This window comes from Xiphophorus maculatus, chromosome 19 (genome assembly GCF_002775205.1).
Source record: "Xiphophorus maculatus strain JP 163 A chromosome 19, X_maculatus-5.0-male, whole genome shotgun sequence".
Classification (NCBI taxonomy): domain Eukaryota; kingdom Metazoa; phylum Chordata; class Actinopteri; order Cyprinodontiformes; family Poeciliidae; genus Xiphophorus; species Xiphophorus maculatus.
In genome coordinates, this window is record NC_036461.1 from 859,455 (window position 1) to 876,662 (window position 17,208).

General features: G+C 38.8%; 1 protein-coding gene across 6 annotated transcripts; it reads right to left on the reverse strand.

Moving 5' to 3' along the window:
• Positions 1-760: 760 nt before the first annotated feature.
• LOC111612253 (semaphorin-4D-like) lies at positions 761-16,701 on the reverse strand. 6 transcript variants are annotated; one of them, XM_023352853.1, is made up of 13 exons: positions 14,845-14,934; positions 13,131-13,193; positions 12,944-13,039; positions 12,490-12,691; positions 9,645-9,755; positions 9,421-9,566; positions 7,852-8,027; positions 4,160-4,310; positions 3,856-4,078; positions 1,826-1,941; positions 1,589-1,755; positions 1,465-1,514; positions 761-1,370 (listed from the first exon to the last, which is right to left on the reverse strand). In XM_023352853.1, exons 5-13 carry the CDS (start codon positions 9,706-9,708, stop codon positions 859-861), a joined length of 1,605 nt encoding a protein of 534 aa, XP_023208621.1. In that variant the 5' UTR covers positions 9,709-9,755; positions 12,490-12,691; positions 12,944-13,039; positions 13,131-13,193; positions 14,845-14,934; the 3' UTR covers positions 761-858. The 6 variants fall into 6 exon arrangements, with proteins under 6 accessions (XP_023208621.1, XP_023208622.1, XP_023208624.1 ...); XM_023352854.1 differs by having other exon boundaries at positions 12,944-13,060; XM_023352856.1 differs by lacking the exons at positions 9,421-9,566; positions 9,645-9,755.
• Between the last annotated feature and the right edge of the window lie 507 nt (positions 16,702-17,208).

Sequence of the window (17,208 nt, forward strand, 5' to 3'; positions counted from 1 at the left end):
CTGCTACAGTCAACATTAGGCCTCAGCTAAATACACCACGTATGGAACTGAAACAATGCCAAACACAGTTCATTTATGGTCAACGTTTCACAATACAGTAGTGTCTAGTGACCAAGCTATAGTTACTGAAACAGGAGGATTATAACCATTTCATAAGACGTTACCTCGATGTGTTTCTTCAAGTTGGACGGGGAGTTTTTGTAAGATAGAATTTCCACATCTTCGGGCAGGAATAACATAAACTGCATGCGGTACGACGAATCTTTAACACCCACGAAAGAGTGTATTGTGTTTAAATAAGGCCATGGGCTCTCATCACCAGCTGGTGGTTCCCCTGGAGCCGTGTCCGACGTAGTTGCAGTCTGCTGCTGATTGCGAGACTTGCTTTGTGTTTAATGGGAGAAGCGAAACAGGTGTATCCTATTGGTGGTGATGAACAAGCCCAGGCAGGTAGTTCTACGGACTTTGTTCGGTAGCCTACTTGCTACTTGCTAATCAGTAGGTGGAGTCAAAACACTTTGTTTCTCTCTCGCTTTTTTGTAACGAGTAACTAAACCACACATTGAAAATGTATCGGAGTAAAAGTACGCGATTAAGTTCGGAAATATAGTGAAGCAAAAGTGAAAGTCATCAAAAATTTTCATACTCCAGGAAAGTATGAAGTACTCCAAAATATACTTAAGTAAAGTAGTGAAGTATTTTTACTTCGTTACTATACAACACTGATTTTAACCCTAGCTACAAGCATAGGTAACCACACTTTAATCATTTTCGTCATTTATTTTTACAGAGTTGATGGCAGTGATGCACAAAGTGTAACAAAAGTGGGTTGTTCTGTTATGAAACTATAAATTTGTTTTATACTGTAGATTTTTTCTTCTTTTCCACCCCATTTGGTATGGTTTTCTTAGTATCAGGATCACTCTCACAGCTGCAGGACTCTGTCTTCCACTCTGGTTGCTCAGTGCTATCATAACTCACACTGGTAGTGCCAACACGGTTTCGAGATTTCTTCTTCCAGCATACGGAGATGATGAGCATTACACACAGGACACAAAAAACAGCTAAAAAAGAGATAACTATAGCCTGAAGCCAGTTTACCCCACCCTCTGAAACTTTAACGTTGTACTGGATCACCGCCTTCTTGTGCTCTCTGCCTTTAACTACTTCCACTGTCTCACAGGTGTAAAGGCCTTCATCAGTGAAGGAAGGTGTTAAAACGAGTCCCTGGCTGAGCAGAATGTGTCGGGGACCGGGCTCAAGGATTTTACCAGAGAAGCGCCATCTCATGGGGAGATTGGTATCAGGGGAGCAGGGGAGGAACTGTGCGACGTCAGCTGTGAGGTGGATGTCGGTAATCTGCTTTGATACTGTGGGAGAAGCCAAAACAGACATTAAAATTATCCTACTTTTCTCCTCGCTAAGGTAAATGTGTGTAAAGAGCTTTATGTGGGGAATACTTGCAATGAGAGCTTGGGCACATTGTAGCATCACCATCAATGAGGTTCTGGATCCTGCCACAAATGAATTAAATCCTCTGATTATCAACGTAGCACATAATGAACATGTCTTGGTTAGTGTGACATACATGGAGAAGTTTGAAGCACCAGCAACAGCAGCACACAGGCCTTTGAGGTGGTCCCAGCCACAGTATGGATCTCTGGCTATAAGGCAGTCAGCACAGGATGTGTAGCGGCTGCAGTCCCTCACACTGAGCTGAGCAACAGCAGTTCTAGTTGCGCTGTACAGCTGACCCTGCAGATCATCAGAGTTCAAAGGTTAGCTCCAGGTCCATTTAGTCTACAGACATGTAGCTGTAACCTACTCTTCTAGAGAGCTGAAGGAAGCGAATGGGCTGAGGATCCTGAAACAGCTGCAACTCCTCAATGATTCGCCCTCCATCATCACCAGACCACACCGCCTTCTGCAGCCAACCAGAGTCTAGAGGACAGAACCAGATGTAAAGTTACAAAGAATACTAGCAGCAATGTTTTGGTTAAACACCCTCACACGAGGTTCAACATAAAATGAAATCCTTAGCGGAGGCCATTGTTTAGGGTGGTTATAACTGTGGGCATCAGGCTTCTCTCCAAATGCTCCCTTCTGCACCACAATGTCCTGTACCTGCACCAAGGGAACAGCAGTAAGGCTAAGTGTTCCTGTAGTGGAACGCTAGGACTTTTAGGATCCTGGATTGTATTGAGTTGTTATTGGGCTTGATTTATTCTAGCTGCATTATTACCTTATGTTCTATAGCAGGGGTCTCAAACTCCAGTCCTCGAGAGCCGCAGTCCTGCAACTTTTAGATGTGCCTCTGCTGCACCACACCTGAATAGAATAATTAGGTCATTAGCAGGGCTGGAGAACTGATCTACACAAGGAGGAGGTAATTAAGCCATTTCATTCCAGTGTTTTGTACCTGTGGCATATCTAAAAACTGTAGGTCTGCGGCCCTCGAGGACTGGAGTTTGAGACCTCTGTTCTATAGTCTCCTTCTTTGATTAGATCAGCCTTGTTTCTGTTACTTTAGTCAGCCTTCTATTTCCTGAAGAACATCTCCAGGATTAGAGATCTAATGTGTCGACAAGATCTAGAGAAACGCATCTATGTGTTTATCTTTAGTCACATCGATTACTGCGTCTTCACTGGTCTGCCTATCAAAACCTCCAACTGCAGCTGATCCTGAATGCTACTGCTGTTGTTCTGACTAAAACCAGGAAGATAGAGCACATCACCCAGTTCTAAAGTTCCTACACTGAGAGAACAGACTTTAAATTACTGTTGCTAGTTTATAAATTACTGAATGGCTCAGCAGCACAATTCATTAAAGATCTGCTGGGTTGTACCAACCTGTCAGACCCCTGAGGTTTTTGGTTCTGGTTCTGCTCTGAATCCCCAGAACCAGAACCAAATGAGGAAAATCAGCATTCAGTTTATATACACCACAAATCTGGAACAAACTTCCAGAATATTGCAAAACAGCTTAAACACTGAGCTCCTTTAAATCTCAACTAAAAACCCAGCGGTTTGGAGTTGGGTTTGAAATGTAATCAATTAAGAATTTAACGATGGCACTTGAATGTTTCAATTGTTGATTCTATGTTGCATGACTTTGCATTTTTATGATGTAAAGCACTTTGAAATGCCTTGTTGTTGAAATGTGCTATAGAAATAGAATTTGATTGATTGATTTAATAATTTAGTCATTTGGACCCTCTTCAATCTACACATCATGACATTGCCATGATGTGGCAATGTAACCAACATGTTTGATAGTAGTTTATTAAATGTTTAGTTTGAAAAATGAGTATTTGCACTGGACTAAATGTATAACAAATGAAATATTTACTTTGCAAGCTAAATATTTAGTTTGAAAAGTAAATATTTTTCATGTAAATTATATATCTGGTTTGGAAATATTACTTTTTAAAATTATTTTGGAACTATAAGCCTTTATTCAAAAGTGGTTTTGCAGGAAGGGGACAGAGAGAAGGGGAGAAAAACATGCAACAAAGCCACCGAAGAAGGGACTCGAACTCGGGATGGCCGCATTGAGGTCAGTAGCCTCATATTCAGGGTGCCCACTGTAACCACTGCATACATGACGTCATGAAACTTAGACATTTAGAAATTAATTAACAACACAGTGGAAATATGACTTTGAAAAATTTACAACCATTTTTTTCCTCTATGACAATATGTCCAAAATGTTGCTATTAGGTATTTACTCTTACATTCACAGTGAAACTGCATGTAGTTTTTTCCTGTTCATTGGTCAATACAGCTGTTGTCCAGTCTGATCCTGCCAACAACGCCAACATGTGTTAAGCCATTATATATGATCCAGTTACTTACTGTTGCTAATAAACATGACGTTGTGCTGCTCTCCATCCAGAGAGGTTACTTTGTCAACAACAATTTTGGAGAACTGGGCCATAGACCGGACCAGCAGGGGTTTCCCAGTGAGCGGCGTCACTGCTCCCTCCATCAGAGGATGGTTCTTCAGAAACTGCAGGGTTGAGTCTGGGAGGTCATAAGAGGTCTTCACACCACTGGCTCGCATTTCATCATTAATACACTGATAATACAGATCAGAGATCATATGAGGTGGATAATTTTCTTCACTACCATCTCATATTGTTCTGGTCTTGGTGCTTACTGAACGAGGATAAGGGGAAGGTAATGCTCCCATGAACCTCACCCAGGTGCCATAAGCAGTCTCAGTCATAAAGTTCCCCCTGAAAACTTGCCTGATGTCTGACAGCTTGTAGGCGCAGACAGCGGACTGACTGCAGGTACTGGATGGCTCCCTGCAAATTCAGAGAATCATACTTCTGAAAATGAAACGTATCAGCACCGACCCCAAACAACTGTCACAAATGGTGCAGGATTTCTCCCAGTGTATTATAAGCCTGGCTGGCCACTAGGCTTTACTGCCCCCCCACACCCCACCGCCAGACTAAGCATTGTTCGTTTCTGTTTTTATTTAAAAAATTCTTATTTTTATTTTTTAAAATAAGACAGCAAGCATCTTTGCTGCAGTGAGCATTTTACCAGCAGGGCAGAATTATTCCTGAAGGAAAGATAGGTATTGTTTTTTTTATAGTTTTATTAGTTGACGCATTGGACAGGGAGTGCAGACCATCACACCACCAGCGCCTCTGTGTGTTTACCGCCTCGCACTCTGTCACTGCTTGATCTCTGAAGTTTACCTTGGCATGGATTGCGCACACCTGCTTTCACTCAAACTGGACACAGGCTCATCTTTATGGACATTTACACCAACCCCGTGTGAGGATGAGGACCCTTGTTTCTTTAGGAAATTTATTAAGGTAGGAATCAAGTTTAAATTTACCGCATTTGCTATGCTCATGCAGCTCAATGTGAACTGCAAATGTTCACATTGAGCTGCGCTCAGTGTTCACAGGTGCGCCTTTAGAGGTGCACGTTGAGCATGCAGTCAAAATAATTGTTCTTTGCCTCGTAGTCGCGCAGCATGCTGGTTTATTTTTATTTTTTATTTTTTTGTGGCGACACAATCCCTATTGTCCTTCTATACTCAGCAGCAGAAATGAGCTGTGCAGTGGATTTAGCTAATTATGCAGGGCCGGTCCAAGGTTGTATGAGGCTTTGAGCAGAATTTAACTTAGGGGCCCCTCTTGCTGCTAAGAACATCAGAAACTCCAACAGCATTTCAACATGGAATTAGTAAAGTCTGGGACAGGGTCTAGTTTAGTTGGCAAAGTTTAAAAGCAGTCAGTGATAATTGTAGCTTACTCGTTTGAATTAGTGAACAAACAGCTAAAACTCAAAGATTAAACTCACAGCATCAGATTGTTGCTATGGTAACAAAACAATCTAACTATGATAATTGTTCTTTGAATTTTTACAAAGTAAACTTGCCAGCTCCTTAAAATCTTAAATGTAAAACACTTTAAGATATTTTAATTTATCTATGCTGAAACCATTAAATCAAATTTAACTGCATTGATATTCTCCTAAGTTCGTTTATGCCTTGGCCGGCTCTAAATGTGATCAGCATCACATTGTGTTTTTAGATCCACTGACTGATGACATAATTTGGATTTGACAGAAGTGCAAATAATTGATATTTTTTTAATTGTATGTTTGTTATTGCTTTCAAAACGGTATTTGTGGGTGTCAGTATTTTTGGCAGTGTCCTCCAGTAACACAATTACCCTCTAATGTTTTAGATTTCCTGTCAACTTATTATCTTTTAATACAAAAACATGGTGGCTCGCCTCGGCACCCCACCACCGGTTTTAGCCAGATTTCTGGGGAAATCCCTATGGTGGGTTCAGTTTTCAGAGATTTTTCTGTAGAACAAAACTCCAACCTATTTGTGCAAAATTTGCTCCATGATAAATCTGTGGTGAAGAATATCTAAAGTATATGAAAGAAAATGCATTTTGGTAAGCTGAAATATGGAGATATAATGTTACTTGACATGTTACTGGCTGCCATTTTCAAAATAGCCAATATTTATGCAATCTACTGCATAAATATTATGAATTGAAATGTGGGTTCATCTGTTCAACATCTACAGTGTGATCATGGATCCCAAACACATCAGTCAGACTGATACACATTGGCAGAGAAAAAAAAATGCCCTAGTCAAAGTCCATATGTCAGTGTGTCTGAAAATTATGTGGCGCATCTTTAAGAGAGCTGAGCAAAACCTTCAATGAACTAAAGCAACACTTTTCACAACATAAGCAGAACCACTGCTGAGTATTGTTGCTGCTGAAGGAGGTTCTGCTGCTGCTGGATCATAGGCTCTGCTTAGTTCTTCCACACAACTTATGTTTTGTGGAAATAAATGTCTGTGTTCCGGTTGGTCGGAGCGTTAGCGGTTAACGAACCAGCGCTAACCTCATCATGCAGGTTCAGCTGGTGAGGAGCTTTCGCTCTCGTCTCGTAGTCACGCATCATGCTGGTTTTATTTTATCATTATTTTTAGCATTATTTTTCCAGTTACACGATGCATCAAACCATATCAAATGCTTTGTCCACTTAGAGTTAATGAGCGCTGAGATCTGAAAAATTCGTCCCATAAACTGGAGCAACCAAAACAGTTTCTGTGTCTCTTGTTAAAAACTCAACAGAAAGAAATGTTAGAGCTGCTAAAGCCACATTAGCAGCACTGAATTAAATCTCAGCTTGTTGCTCATCTCTGCTCAGTGCAGCAGATTGAACTCATCCTGCAGGGCCGGTCCAAGGCTGCATGAGGCCTGGGGCAGAATCTGACCTAGGGGCCCCTCTTGCTGCTAAAACCATCAGCACCTCTAACAGCTTCTGGGTTGGATTTAATCTGGGAGAGAGAGAGTAGATTAACTGGCCAACATAAAAAAACAATAAGTTATTAATTGTATTTGTGAACAAACAGCTCAAACTCACAGCATCAGATTGTTGCTATGGTAACAAAATAATCTGAGTATGAAGATTGGTCTTTGAACTTTTACAAAGTAAACTTGCCAGCTCCTTAAAATCTTACATTTAAATGTTAAACAATTTAAAATCTTTTAATTTATGTTGAAACAAATTAAATCAAATTTAGCAGCATTGATAATCTCAATAAATAAATGTTACATTTATATATCTGTGTTAAAATATCAGCCTTTATGGCCCCTGAAGTCCTGGGGGCCCGATGGAGCCGCTGACTTCATTTGGATTAAACAGAAGTGCAAATAATTTATATTCATCTTAATTGTATTTTTTTATTTGTTGATTTTAAAACTAGCTGTGGGTTTAAATATTGTTTCACTGCCATGTTTTCCTGTATTATTATAAAAATATTACATGTTTTACAGTAATATTTTTACTTTTCCAACTTAACATCTTTTAATACAAAAACACGGCGGACGCATCGGCGCACTGACCAGCAGACTCAGCAGGTTTACTGGGGAACTCAGTAAACCTGAGTTTAGCTCAGATCCTCAGAACAGCAGCTAGCATCCAAGGTCTTTCTTGTCTTCATTGTGGGAGTTCAGCCAATCAGCATCAAGGAAAGTTAATAGCACTCCTTGACTGGCTGCTGTGTAAACACCAGTCTATATATTGTCAAGTAGCACAGCTCTAAGGTAATTCAGCTTTCCAAGCTGAATTTTCTTGTATCAGATGTCCTTTATGAAATAATCCCTGAACAGGCGAAGTTTTCCAAATATTTTGTCTTACCACAGAAAAGACAGAAGTGTTTCTACTCCAACATCATGGCAGTTGAGTAATAGAACTCAATTTATTTTATGAACAGCATAATCATAAAGCTGCAGATGAAGAGGTTAACAAAATCGGAATTCTTTGCACACTAAAACCTAAGGAGACATGACTTACGGGTTTAGGATGAATGTTGCGTAGAAGACGCTGTTCATCAAATTATTTTCATCTCGTAGAAGAAAGACATCCTGCACCAGAGAGGGAGAGCCTATGTCTCCGAACGGGCAGTCCAGACGGACTTTCAGGAAAGAGGTCCACTTTCTCCGCAACATTCTCATTCCTCCCACGTCACTCTGAATCGACACAAATGTCACTTTATTACTGATTCATGTGGTGTTTAAAGGGAGTTTAGGTAAGGAAAGGTAGGTAAAGTAATTTTATTTATGTAGCACATTTTCTGTAACAAGGCAATTTCACAGTGATTTACATGAATTAAAAGGAAATATAACAAAAAACAAACAAAAGGAAAAAAACAAAAATGTATAACCCTGTTTTGAATAAGTAGTCTGTGATTTACAAACTAATAGAAGTTTCTCTGGATTCTAAGCTTGTTCTAATTCCTGCTCTGGATTGAGTGAAATCCTCTGCATCTTTTTGTTCCAACTAATAGGTTTGATTCCTGTTCTGGGATTAGTTAATATATAAACTAGATGCTCCTGGTATAAGTATAAGTACTCCATAATTTATAAGCGAGAAGAAGTTTCTCTGGATAATAAGATAAATATTTGTCTAAAGTAACAAACTAGACAGAACGACAGACAGCGCAAGAAATTATCAGGGAAATACAGCACATGTAGCAACATTCATATACAAAGACATGAGCTGCAAAAGGCATTGAGGTCAGGGAGTGTGTGTTGTCTGTAACTATGGCGTGTTTGCAGATTAGCCCATGTCTCATTACAGCCTGTTCTCCCAAAACAAAAGTCCCTCATAAGGTGGTATTATCTCAGAGCAAGTCCTTGAGAGTTCAACCATAAATTTCACAGGTGACTTTGGGAGGGGGTGAAGAAGGGAAAGAGCAGCTAGTTTACATAAACTCCAGGAGATTTCAGATAGCCAGCAAGCCAAAGCCAGACAAGGGAGCCAGATTCAGAATAAATTCATTTTCTTTAGATCAGGCAGACTTAAAATGTCCATCTTCCCTAGAGTCTTAACTGATGCAATTTGTTATCGTTTCCAATGGGACAAAAACTAGCAAATTCTCCTAGATTGATTCCATTCGGCTATTGACTTTTAGCATCCAAAGTTTGCCTACGAAAGAATCGCATCCAACATGCACCTCAGTCTCACAGCATGTCAGTCTGAGTGTTCGCTAGTCGACCCAATCCATGACAAATTTGTCGATATGCCAGGTATCCACCAATTCCAAACAGCAGAAGTCCTGTTATCATGAATCCAAATAAATCCAGGATGTACACTCTGGGTGTACATCCTGGATTTACGAGAAGACTGGGCACAGGAGAGCCCACAGGACAAGAGGGCTCTCCTGTGCCCAGTCTTCTCATTGAAAAAATTTGATCAACTGCATTTAGAGACCAACTAAGCACAATTTGTAGATTTGGAGGATGTGCAAAAAAGGCTCCAAAAAAGCAGCAAAAACAGAGAGAGGAGGATGAGAATGGTTAGGAAGGCGTCCGCCTTCACCAAGAGCTGGAGCGAGAAAAAAGGTTTAGCATTCAGACGTACTTTACACACTCGTGCAACTCTCGACAGCCGCAGGTTGCGTGGTTCTTCAATACCGTTCTCGATGAGGAACAAGAACATGTTGTCGTCCTCATTGTTCTCTGAACTTTTGTTTATTTCAGCCATGTGCATGGAAATTATGGTGGGCTCTGAGTTCAGACAAAATAAAAAGTGAAGCGAGGTTTGACAAGAATATATATTTTAAAAGGGTCAAGTGGCCACCTCACCAAAGAACCAAATGAATCCATCTTCATTCTTGATCAGATTCTGTGCATGTTTTTGGAAAGCCATTCTTGTTCCCAGGAAGTTTAAGGAGCCAGCGGTATATAAAGTGTTTCCTATTGATAGCACAGGAAAATGTTTTACAATTTTTAAACTAATCATTACAAAACAATCCTTCAGCACGGGTGAGATCCACTCAAACCATTAACCTTGTTGTACAGATGTTCAGAACTGGAGAAAAAAGATGTTGTCTTAAACTGGATGTTGTGAAGATGTTTTCTGATGGATTAACACTTTAAAATGTTTAATTTATTTTAGTTTATTTGATTAGGGCAATGCACATTAATCAATATGACCACAATTCATGTAAATATGCAGAAGTTAGTACAAAAGCTCAGTTTCGTATTTTGTTCCAAGACAAGCGAGCACAAAAACAAAATACCTTACCATGCAATTCACTGGACAAAAGACAGTAACAGCACAAGACATTATGAATGAATATGAACTGGTTTGCATTCAACCAATGCTTGCGATGCTTTTTTAAAATTGTGTAGTTTTTACTGTCTTTGATGTAGGCTGATAGTCCGCTCCATGAATATGTCTAACAGACGCCACCTTCTGTCAAAACTGTTCTGTGCCTCAGCATGTTGCGGTCTCCTTTGGTTTGTTCTCTGGTTTTTATTTTGCTTTATTTGCCGTTTCTGAATAAAATCAACCGACGGTGGTGGGGCAAGCCCATTCAAAACTTTTAAAATAATACGGACTTCATGATATATCTGTCAAGAATCAAGGTTTAAAACATTATGCTTGTTAATAATTTTATAATAATGAAAATGGAACAATTTCTTGTCACAGGTTTTCATTGTCCTCTTGAAGAAAGACATGATGGGTTTTTACTATACTTACAGCTGCATATCACCAGCATATGAAAATAAAAATAATTGCAGAATGGGTGGATGGATGGATTTGGGTTAACAATGACTCCAAGATATTTACATTTTGCAACCAGACCAAGTCTCTCTCCATTAATGTTAGGTGAAATGTATATATTATCAAATATTTGTTGTTTCATGTATTCTAATAGTGTTGCTTATATAATGATCTGTCTTACATGCCTTTATTGTTTTCTTTTCTTTCAGCATAAAGAATGTTTCTGTGTTGTTGAATTACTTTGTTTCCTTTTTACAAGAGGGCCTCCCTGAAGAAAAGCAGTGACAACCGTGCTCACAGGGTTTATTACTCAGCAGGAACTTCTTCTTCTTTTGACCTGCTAGATAGCTATAAAACCGTCGCAGTGAAGATGTACAACTTGCTCTGTTTTACCCTGTGTCTGGAACCGAATAATCTAGTGCAAGATAACATGTGTTTAGTTAGTGATTGTCATTAGCACTGCAACTAAGTGATGAAGTGTTTTGCCCCCACCCCTTCAAATGCTTGACTCTGTGAAAATGTGAAAAGCAGTTCATTGATTCAGACAGCTTAGCATTGCCTTCAATCTTCAGGAGTTTTTCTTTTTTAAATTTTGTTCTTTCACACATCACACAAATTATCTACAAGTTAAGAATTGAGATGCATTTCTACTCTAAAATGTGCTAAGCAGAAAACAGAAAAGTCCCAAGCATTAGCGCTGTTTTCCCCCTCCCCGTCATGTAACAAATATAATCTCTTTTTGTTATTTGGAAGTTGCTCATCTTAAAATGTAAAAATAGACTTGCGTATTAAACAGATGTCAGATCTGCTTATTAACGTTCAAAGGCTAAAACAGGCTGTGCTTAACTTAGAGCTGCAGTGCTCTCTGTGATAGGGACTCCGAAAGTAATAAAAAGAGAGGAGCGGACAAATGTGTTTTCAGAGCGGTTGGAGATTTGTGACTGTAAACACATCTCTATCCGTTCTCCTCGCGAGATCAAAAGAATCTAACTCTCTTGTCTTTTCTGTGTTTGTTTAATTTGTCTTTAATAGGTGTCAAACCTGACAATTAACAATAATACTTGGTTCCTGGCCATCTGTGGGTGAAAGGGAAAAAGAAGCAGCAGGTGGGAGGTACAAAAGGTGCATAGAAGCATATTCTTTCTTTGTTCTGGCATGTACAGGTAACACTGAATCCTTTGCATATAACTGTACTTTTACATGCGAACAAAAGTCTGGTAGGTCATTAATGTAAAGACTGAATAGGCTGGGCCCCAAAATGGAGCTTTGTGGCACTACAGCAGAACAATTAAGGTATGTGAAGTTTAATTCTCCAGTATATATGGCTTGAATTCTATTTGACTGGCATGAGAGAGCAGCATTTGAAAAATTAAAATTAGACTGTTTTCCCAGCAACAGTTCATGGTTAATGGTGTCTCTTCAAATCTAAGAATATGGCCCTGACATTACCACCCTCGTATTCATGATTTCTTCTAGCTGTTACATGAACTATTCCTATGTACTTGTGAGTGCATGAAATAAAAAGTAAAATAAAATGTGAAAAGAAATTATTGCTGTTAATTATTGTTAATTACTTTACAAATGGAATCTATAATTAGGGTCATAAACATGTGGTGAACTAATAAACAGCCTGAGTTTAAAAGTTACTCTGAGTATCTAATCAACTCTATTTGTTTTGTCTCTTGCTGCTGTTTCCTCTGTTTTTCAACTGGTTACAATCCAGCAGCCCAAAACCCATAAACTGCTAACTTTTTTTACTACTCTGAAGGCTTTGAAGCATAAAGAGACTGAAATCTCTGAGAAGGAGAAGCAGTGCAGGTTCACTGGTTGATGCTGTATGTAGATCCAAGTAAATGTACAACCATGCAGATGCAGGAGAACAACAAAACTTTTCATAGGATGAGGTTTCTTAATGCTCACCTGCTGCTTGGTCAAGAACTTACGAATTTTAATCCAGAGAATGAAACACTGAGATACTGAGCGAAACGTCATTAAGCCTCGGATAAAAAGTGTTGCACCAACCATTCATCATGGAGGCAAATTTTTCTTTGGGGTCAAAGGGAATTTTCCCTCTGCCACTCTGAGTTGTGTCTTCCATGGTGACATTTTCTTCGTCGACTATCTGAAGAAACATTGAAGAATTTATAATAATTTAGAAATTATGTTACTTACTCTTCCATGCATCTGTTTTAATTCGGAGGGTAAAATGAGAAAACAATGCAAAACTCTAATACCTTAGTGCTCCATGATTTTACATCCTTTCCTGTTTTATTGCAATAAACTAAATTCTTCCTACACAGTACTGTAAATGCTCAGCCAGTGGGTCTGGTCCTACAGGACAACAACTCCAGCCCTAGTTATGGGAAGAACGTACCAGGTGTGTGCAGGTAGGGTCGAATGCTCTGGTTCCACAAACCAGTATTCTGCCATCACTCAGAGTGTGCATCATTGTGATGTAGTTGTCACATTCCTGTTAGAAGAACAGCTATTTCTACAAACAGACTATTTTAATTTAATGAGACTAATAAAACATTTCTTTATTTTAATGTGCTGTAGTGTACCTCTTTACTCTTGCCTTTATTCTGGCACTGGGATTTGTCTTCAGAGCTCACCGTCCAGTTAGTCTGACAGAAAACAAACCAACAGACCATGTGTTTATGAGGAGACGTTTGTGAAATTCCTTTATGTCTTTTTAATATGAAAAGTCAAATATATATCCGATGGGGTGCCTTTTGTAAAGTTACACAGCCAAAAATGAACAGAAATAATAACAGTCATTCAGTTAGTAATAAGAAAAAATAAACGGCTTCATTTTATAAAGTGACAGCTTGAAACTAAATATTCATAGGCTACATAGCATACTGCAAATGCTATGTAGCTATATTTATTTATGTATATTTCAACATGTATTTTGTCAAGTAAATGTTTTAGCTAGCTCAGAACTAAATATATTTAATTTGAAATTATTTCGTTTTGAGCTCAATATTCAAAACAGATGCTTAGAATACATAAATGTGTGGATGTGCCAAAACTTTCTCCAGCTGAACAGAAACAAAACTGAAGTTATCATTTTTGGACCTAAAGAGATATGATCTACAGTTATAGATCTAGAGTTATGGATCTAGAGTTATAGATCTAGAGTCAATGCACAGCTTCAGTTATTACAATTAAAACCAGCGATCAGCCCGAAACCTGGGAGTAGTGATGGACTCTGACCTGAACCTCCAGAGCCACATAAAGACAGTTACAAAGTCGGCCTTCTGTCACCTGAAGAACATTTCCAGGATTAAAGGACTAATGTCTCAGCCAGATCTAGAGAAACTCATCCATGCGTTCATCTTCAGTCATATTGATTATTGCAACAGCGTCTTCACAGGTCTGTCCAACAAATCAATCAAACAGCTGCAGCTGATCCAGAATGCTGCTGCTGGCGTTCTGACTAAAACCAGGAAGATAGAGCACATAACACCAGTTTTAAAGTCCCTCCACTGGCTCCCTGTAGCTCAAAGAATAGACTTTAAAATCCTGTTGTTAGTTTATAAATCACTGAACGGCTTAGCACCACAATACATTAAAGATCTGCTGTTGTTGTATCAACCTTCCAGACCTCTCAGGTTCTGGTTCTGGTTCTGCTCTGCATCCCCAGAACCAGAACCAAACGAGGAGAAGCAGCTTTCAGCATCTTTGCACCACAAATCTGGAACAAACTTCAAGAAAACTGTAAAACAGCTGAAACACTGACTTCCTTTAAATCTAGACTAAAAACCCACCTGGTTAGTTTTATTTGAAATGTAATAAATTACAAATTTATTGATGTAACTTGACTTAATGATTGATTCTATGTTGCATTGTGTTTCTGTGTTTGTTATGATGTAAAGCACTTTGAAATGTCTTGCTGCTGAAATGTGCTATACAAATAAAATTTGATTGATTGATTTGATATTTAGTTAATAATTAATCTTTAATAATTAAGCTTCAGTCTAAATAGTCAGTTAGCAAGCTAAATAATTGGCTTCAACCTAAACATTTAACTTCAAATTAAATATTTTTAAACTAAATACATTTATCTCTGAGCTAACTAAATATGTAGTTTGTACATTTCACATTAATCTTTCTCTGAGCTAAATTCACATCTTGGTCCTAAATATTTAACTAAATTTTACCATTTTGTTTTAGATTAATATGTAAATAGGAGCTAAACATTAAATTGGTAAATTAAGCATTGTGTGTACTGTCCAGGTTCTCCAACCTGTTCCACCCAAGCCCAGTTCCTACCTCGCTGGTCTTTTCAGTGATGTCATTCAAACTGAGCGTTATGACCTTTCCTCTGGCTCCGACGAAGAGCAGACCGATGTCTTCTCTAACCAGCAGGGAGCTCAAACCGTCAAAGTCTGGCTCCTTAAACAGCTTCAGGTTAATATCTGAGGGAAAGAATCCAACCGGCATCCTCAGGCTACTTTTGAAATCAGAGAATTTTCATAAACTTCTGAATTTAGTTTAGCTCTCTGCATTTTATTTGGAGATATCAGAGTAAGAGGGGGTAGACAGTGTCTTCATGCTACACTCGTATTATTTCCATCTTTTTAATGCACTTCTTTGTGTTTGTTTGCCATTCAAAGTCAATGAAACACTAGAGTTTGTGTTTGCAACATGACAAAATGAGGAAAAGTCAACAAGGTGTGAATACTTCTGCATTGGTCTGAACATTTCACTGCTGCTGCAGAGACGCCTCACCTGAGAAGAAAACGCTCCGGCGGGCTTTCAGGCTTTTTGCTGATCCTTCACTCATAATGATCAGGACACAAAGGAGCGCTACCTGACTCTTCATCATGACCTCACAGGAAATAAAGAAAAAAAACATGATTTCTATGACAGCTGTCATAGACAGCAGTTTATTTCTTGCTGTATAAAGATGATCTAGCTATCAGATAGTCTAGCTTCAGCTGAGGCGCTCAAGCGTCTCAGAAACATTATGGATTCATACATTATGAAATGAGTCTCAATTAAATTATTTTATTTCCCTCAGGTCTTTCAATTAGCATCTGAAAATGATTTACAGCTCAGCTTCAAGCACTTTACCATAAAACATGCAAGTCATGGTTTACATATTTTATACCACAAGGGGGAGCAAAGACACCAAAATCATCTCTGCACGAGATTCAAATGTGGAAAACTAATATATAATTCACAAAAAGTTTCTCATGTCGGAACATTTTTGTAAACATAAAGATGTTTATCTTTACAAACATGCATTATTTAAAAAAACAATAAAAAGTGCACTATCAAATACAGTTGATTAAGACATTTAAGATGTGATTGCTTACCTTTAATGGTGGTTATGTAGAGGCAATTTACTTCTGATAACTATGAGAAACCAAAACATGTTTATTTTTAAAAAACAAAACATTCCAATATTTAATGGTGAATAACTCTCCTTTCCAGTTGATACAGAAGTTTCGGTTCAGAACTAGAACTTTGTTGCAGTTTCTGTTTTCAAAAATGTTATCAGAAGTAAATTGCCTTTACATAACCATCCATCACAGGTAAGCGATCACATCTTGTTTGTTTTTAATAATTTAAATGTCTAAATCCAACATTTTTGATAATGCACTTCTTAAATATATTGATGTTTTCAGTAATGTAATATTTTATTGACAAGCAAACAGCTTAAATCCAAACAAAAATCTAAGGCTTCGTTCACAATGCAGCCTGAAGTGACCCAATTCTGATCTTTTTGATGTAATGCGACCCGTTTCCGATCTTTTCATGACAGTCTGAGCAGCACAGGTCGAATTCTTTTCAAATGCGACCCGGGCCACTTGGGTATCTGATACGTATCCAATTCAAACGCGACCGAACGTCCAGGTCGCATTTATCCGACCTGAACGTCACTGATACTCAACAAACGTCACCATTCTGCATCCTGATACGCGCAAGCAGGAAAATTAACAAAAACCATGGCGGACTATATGAGGATTAAGTTGTTAATATGCTGCTCTGATCAGACAACCACTTCAACTGTGTAAGCTATGCTCCACTGTTAGCATCCATGTTTACTTCCCCAAACACTGAGCACTTCTTCTTTTCATAGCGGTTGGCAGAAGACTGAGAACACTGACGTTATTGCGCCCTCTAGTGCGCATGCCGGACACTTCCAGGTCGTTTGCCCGTTCAGACTGCAGAACACATACAGGTCGCATTTATTTGGAAGTGGGAACGGCCATGGGACAAAAAATCAGATTGGACAAAAAATCTGAATTGGGTCACTTCATGTTGCAGTGAACACTTTTTGGCTGCGTTAAACCTGCAGCTTGAAGTGACCCAATTCAGATTTTTTGTCCAATCTCATTTTTTTGCCATGGCCGTTCCCACTGCTGTTTCCATAACAACTCTTATAGAAAATGCGTTGTTTCTTCATTTCCTGTGTGAGGTCATGATGAAGAGTCAAGTAGCGCTCCTTTATGTCCTGATCATTATGAGTGAAGGATCAGCCCAAAGCCTGAAACCCCGCCGGAGCGTTTTCTTCTCAGGTGAGGCATCTCTTCATCAGCAGTGAAATGTCCAGACCAATGCAGAAGTATTCACACCCTGTCGACTAAAATGTTTTCTACTTTTATTCTAATCTCAAAGTGAAATACA

What these genes read in the sequence shown, in the direction of transcription:
- LOC111612253 (XM_023352850.1), bottom strand. Translation starts at nt 9,801, where the DNA reads ATGATTAGTTTAAAAATTGTAAAACATTTTCCTGTGCTATCAATAGGA. An exon ending in CTTCCCCTTATCCTCGTTCA is followed by an intron (nt 4,079 to 4,159) that starts GTAAGCACCAAG and finishes CTGTATTATCAG; the next exon opens with TGTATTAATGATGAAATGCG. An exon ending in AATGTGCCCAAGCTCTCATT is followed by an intron (nt 1,371 to 1,464) that starts GCAAGTATTCCC and finishes CTTCTCCCACAG; the next exon opens with TATCAAAGCAGATTACCGAC.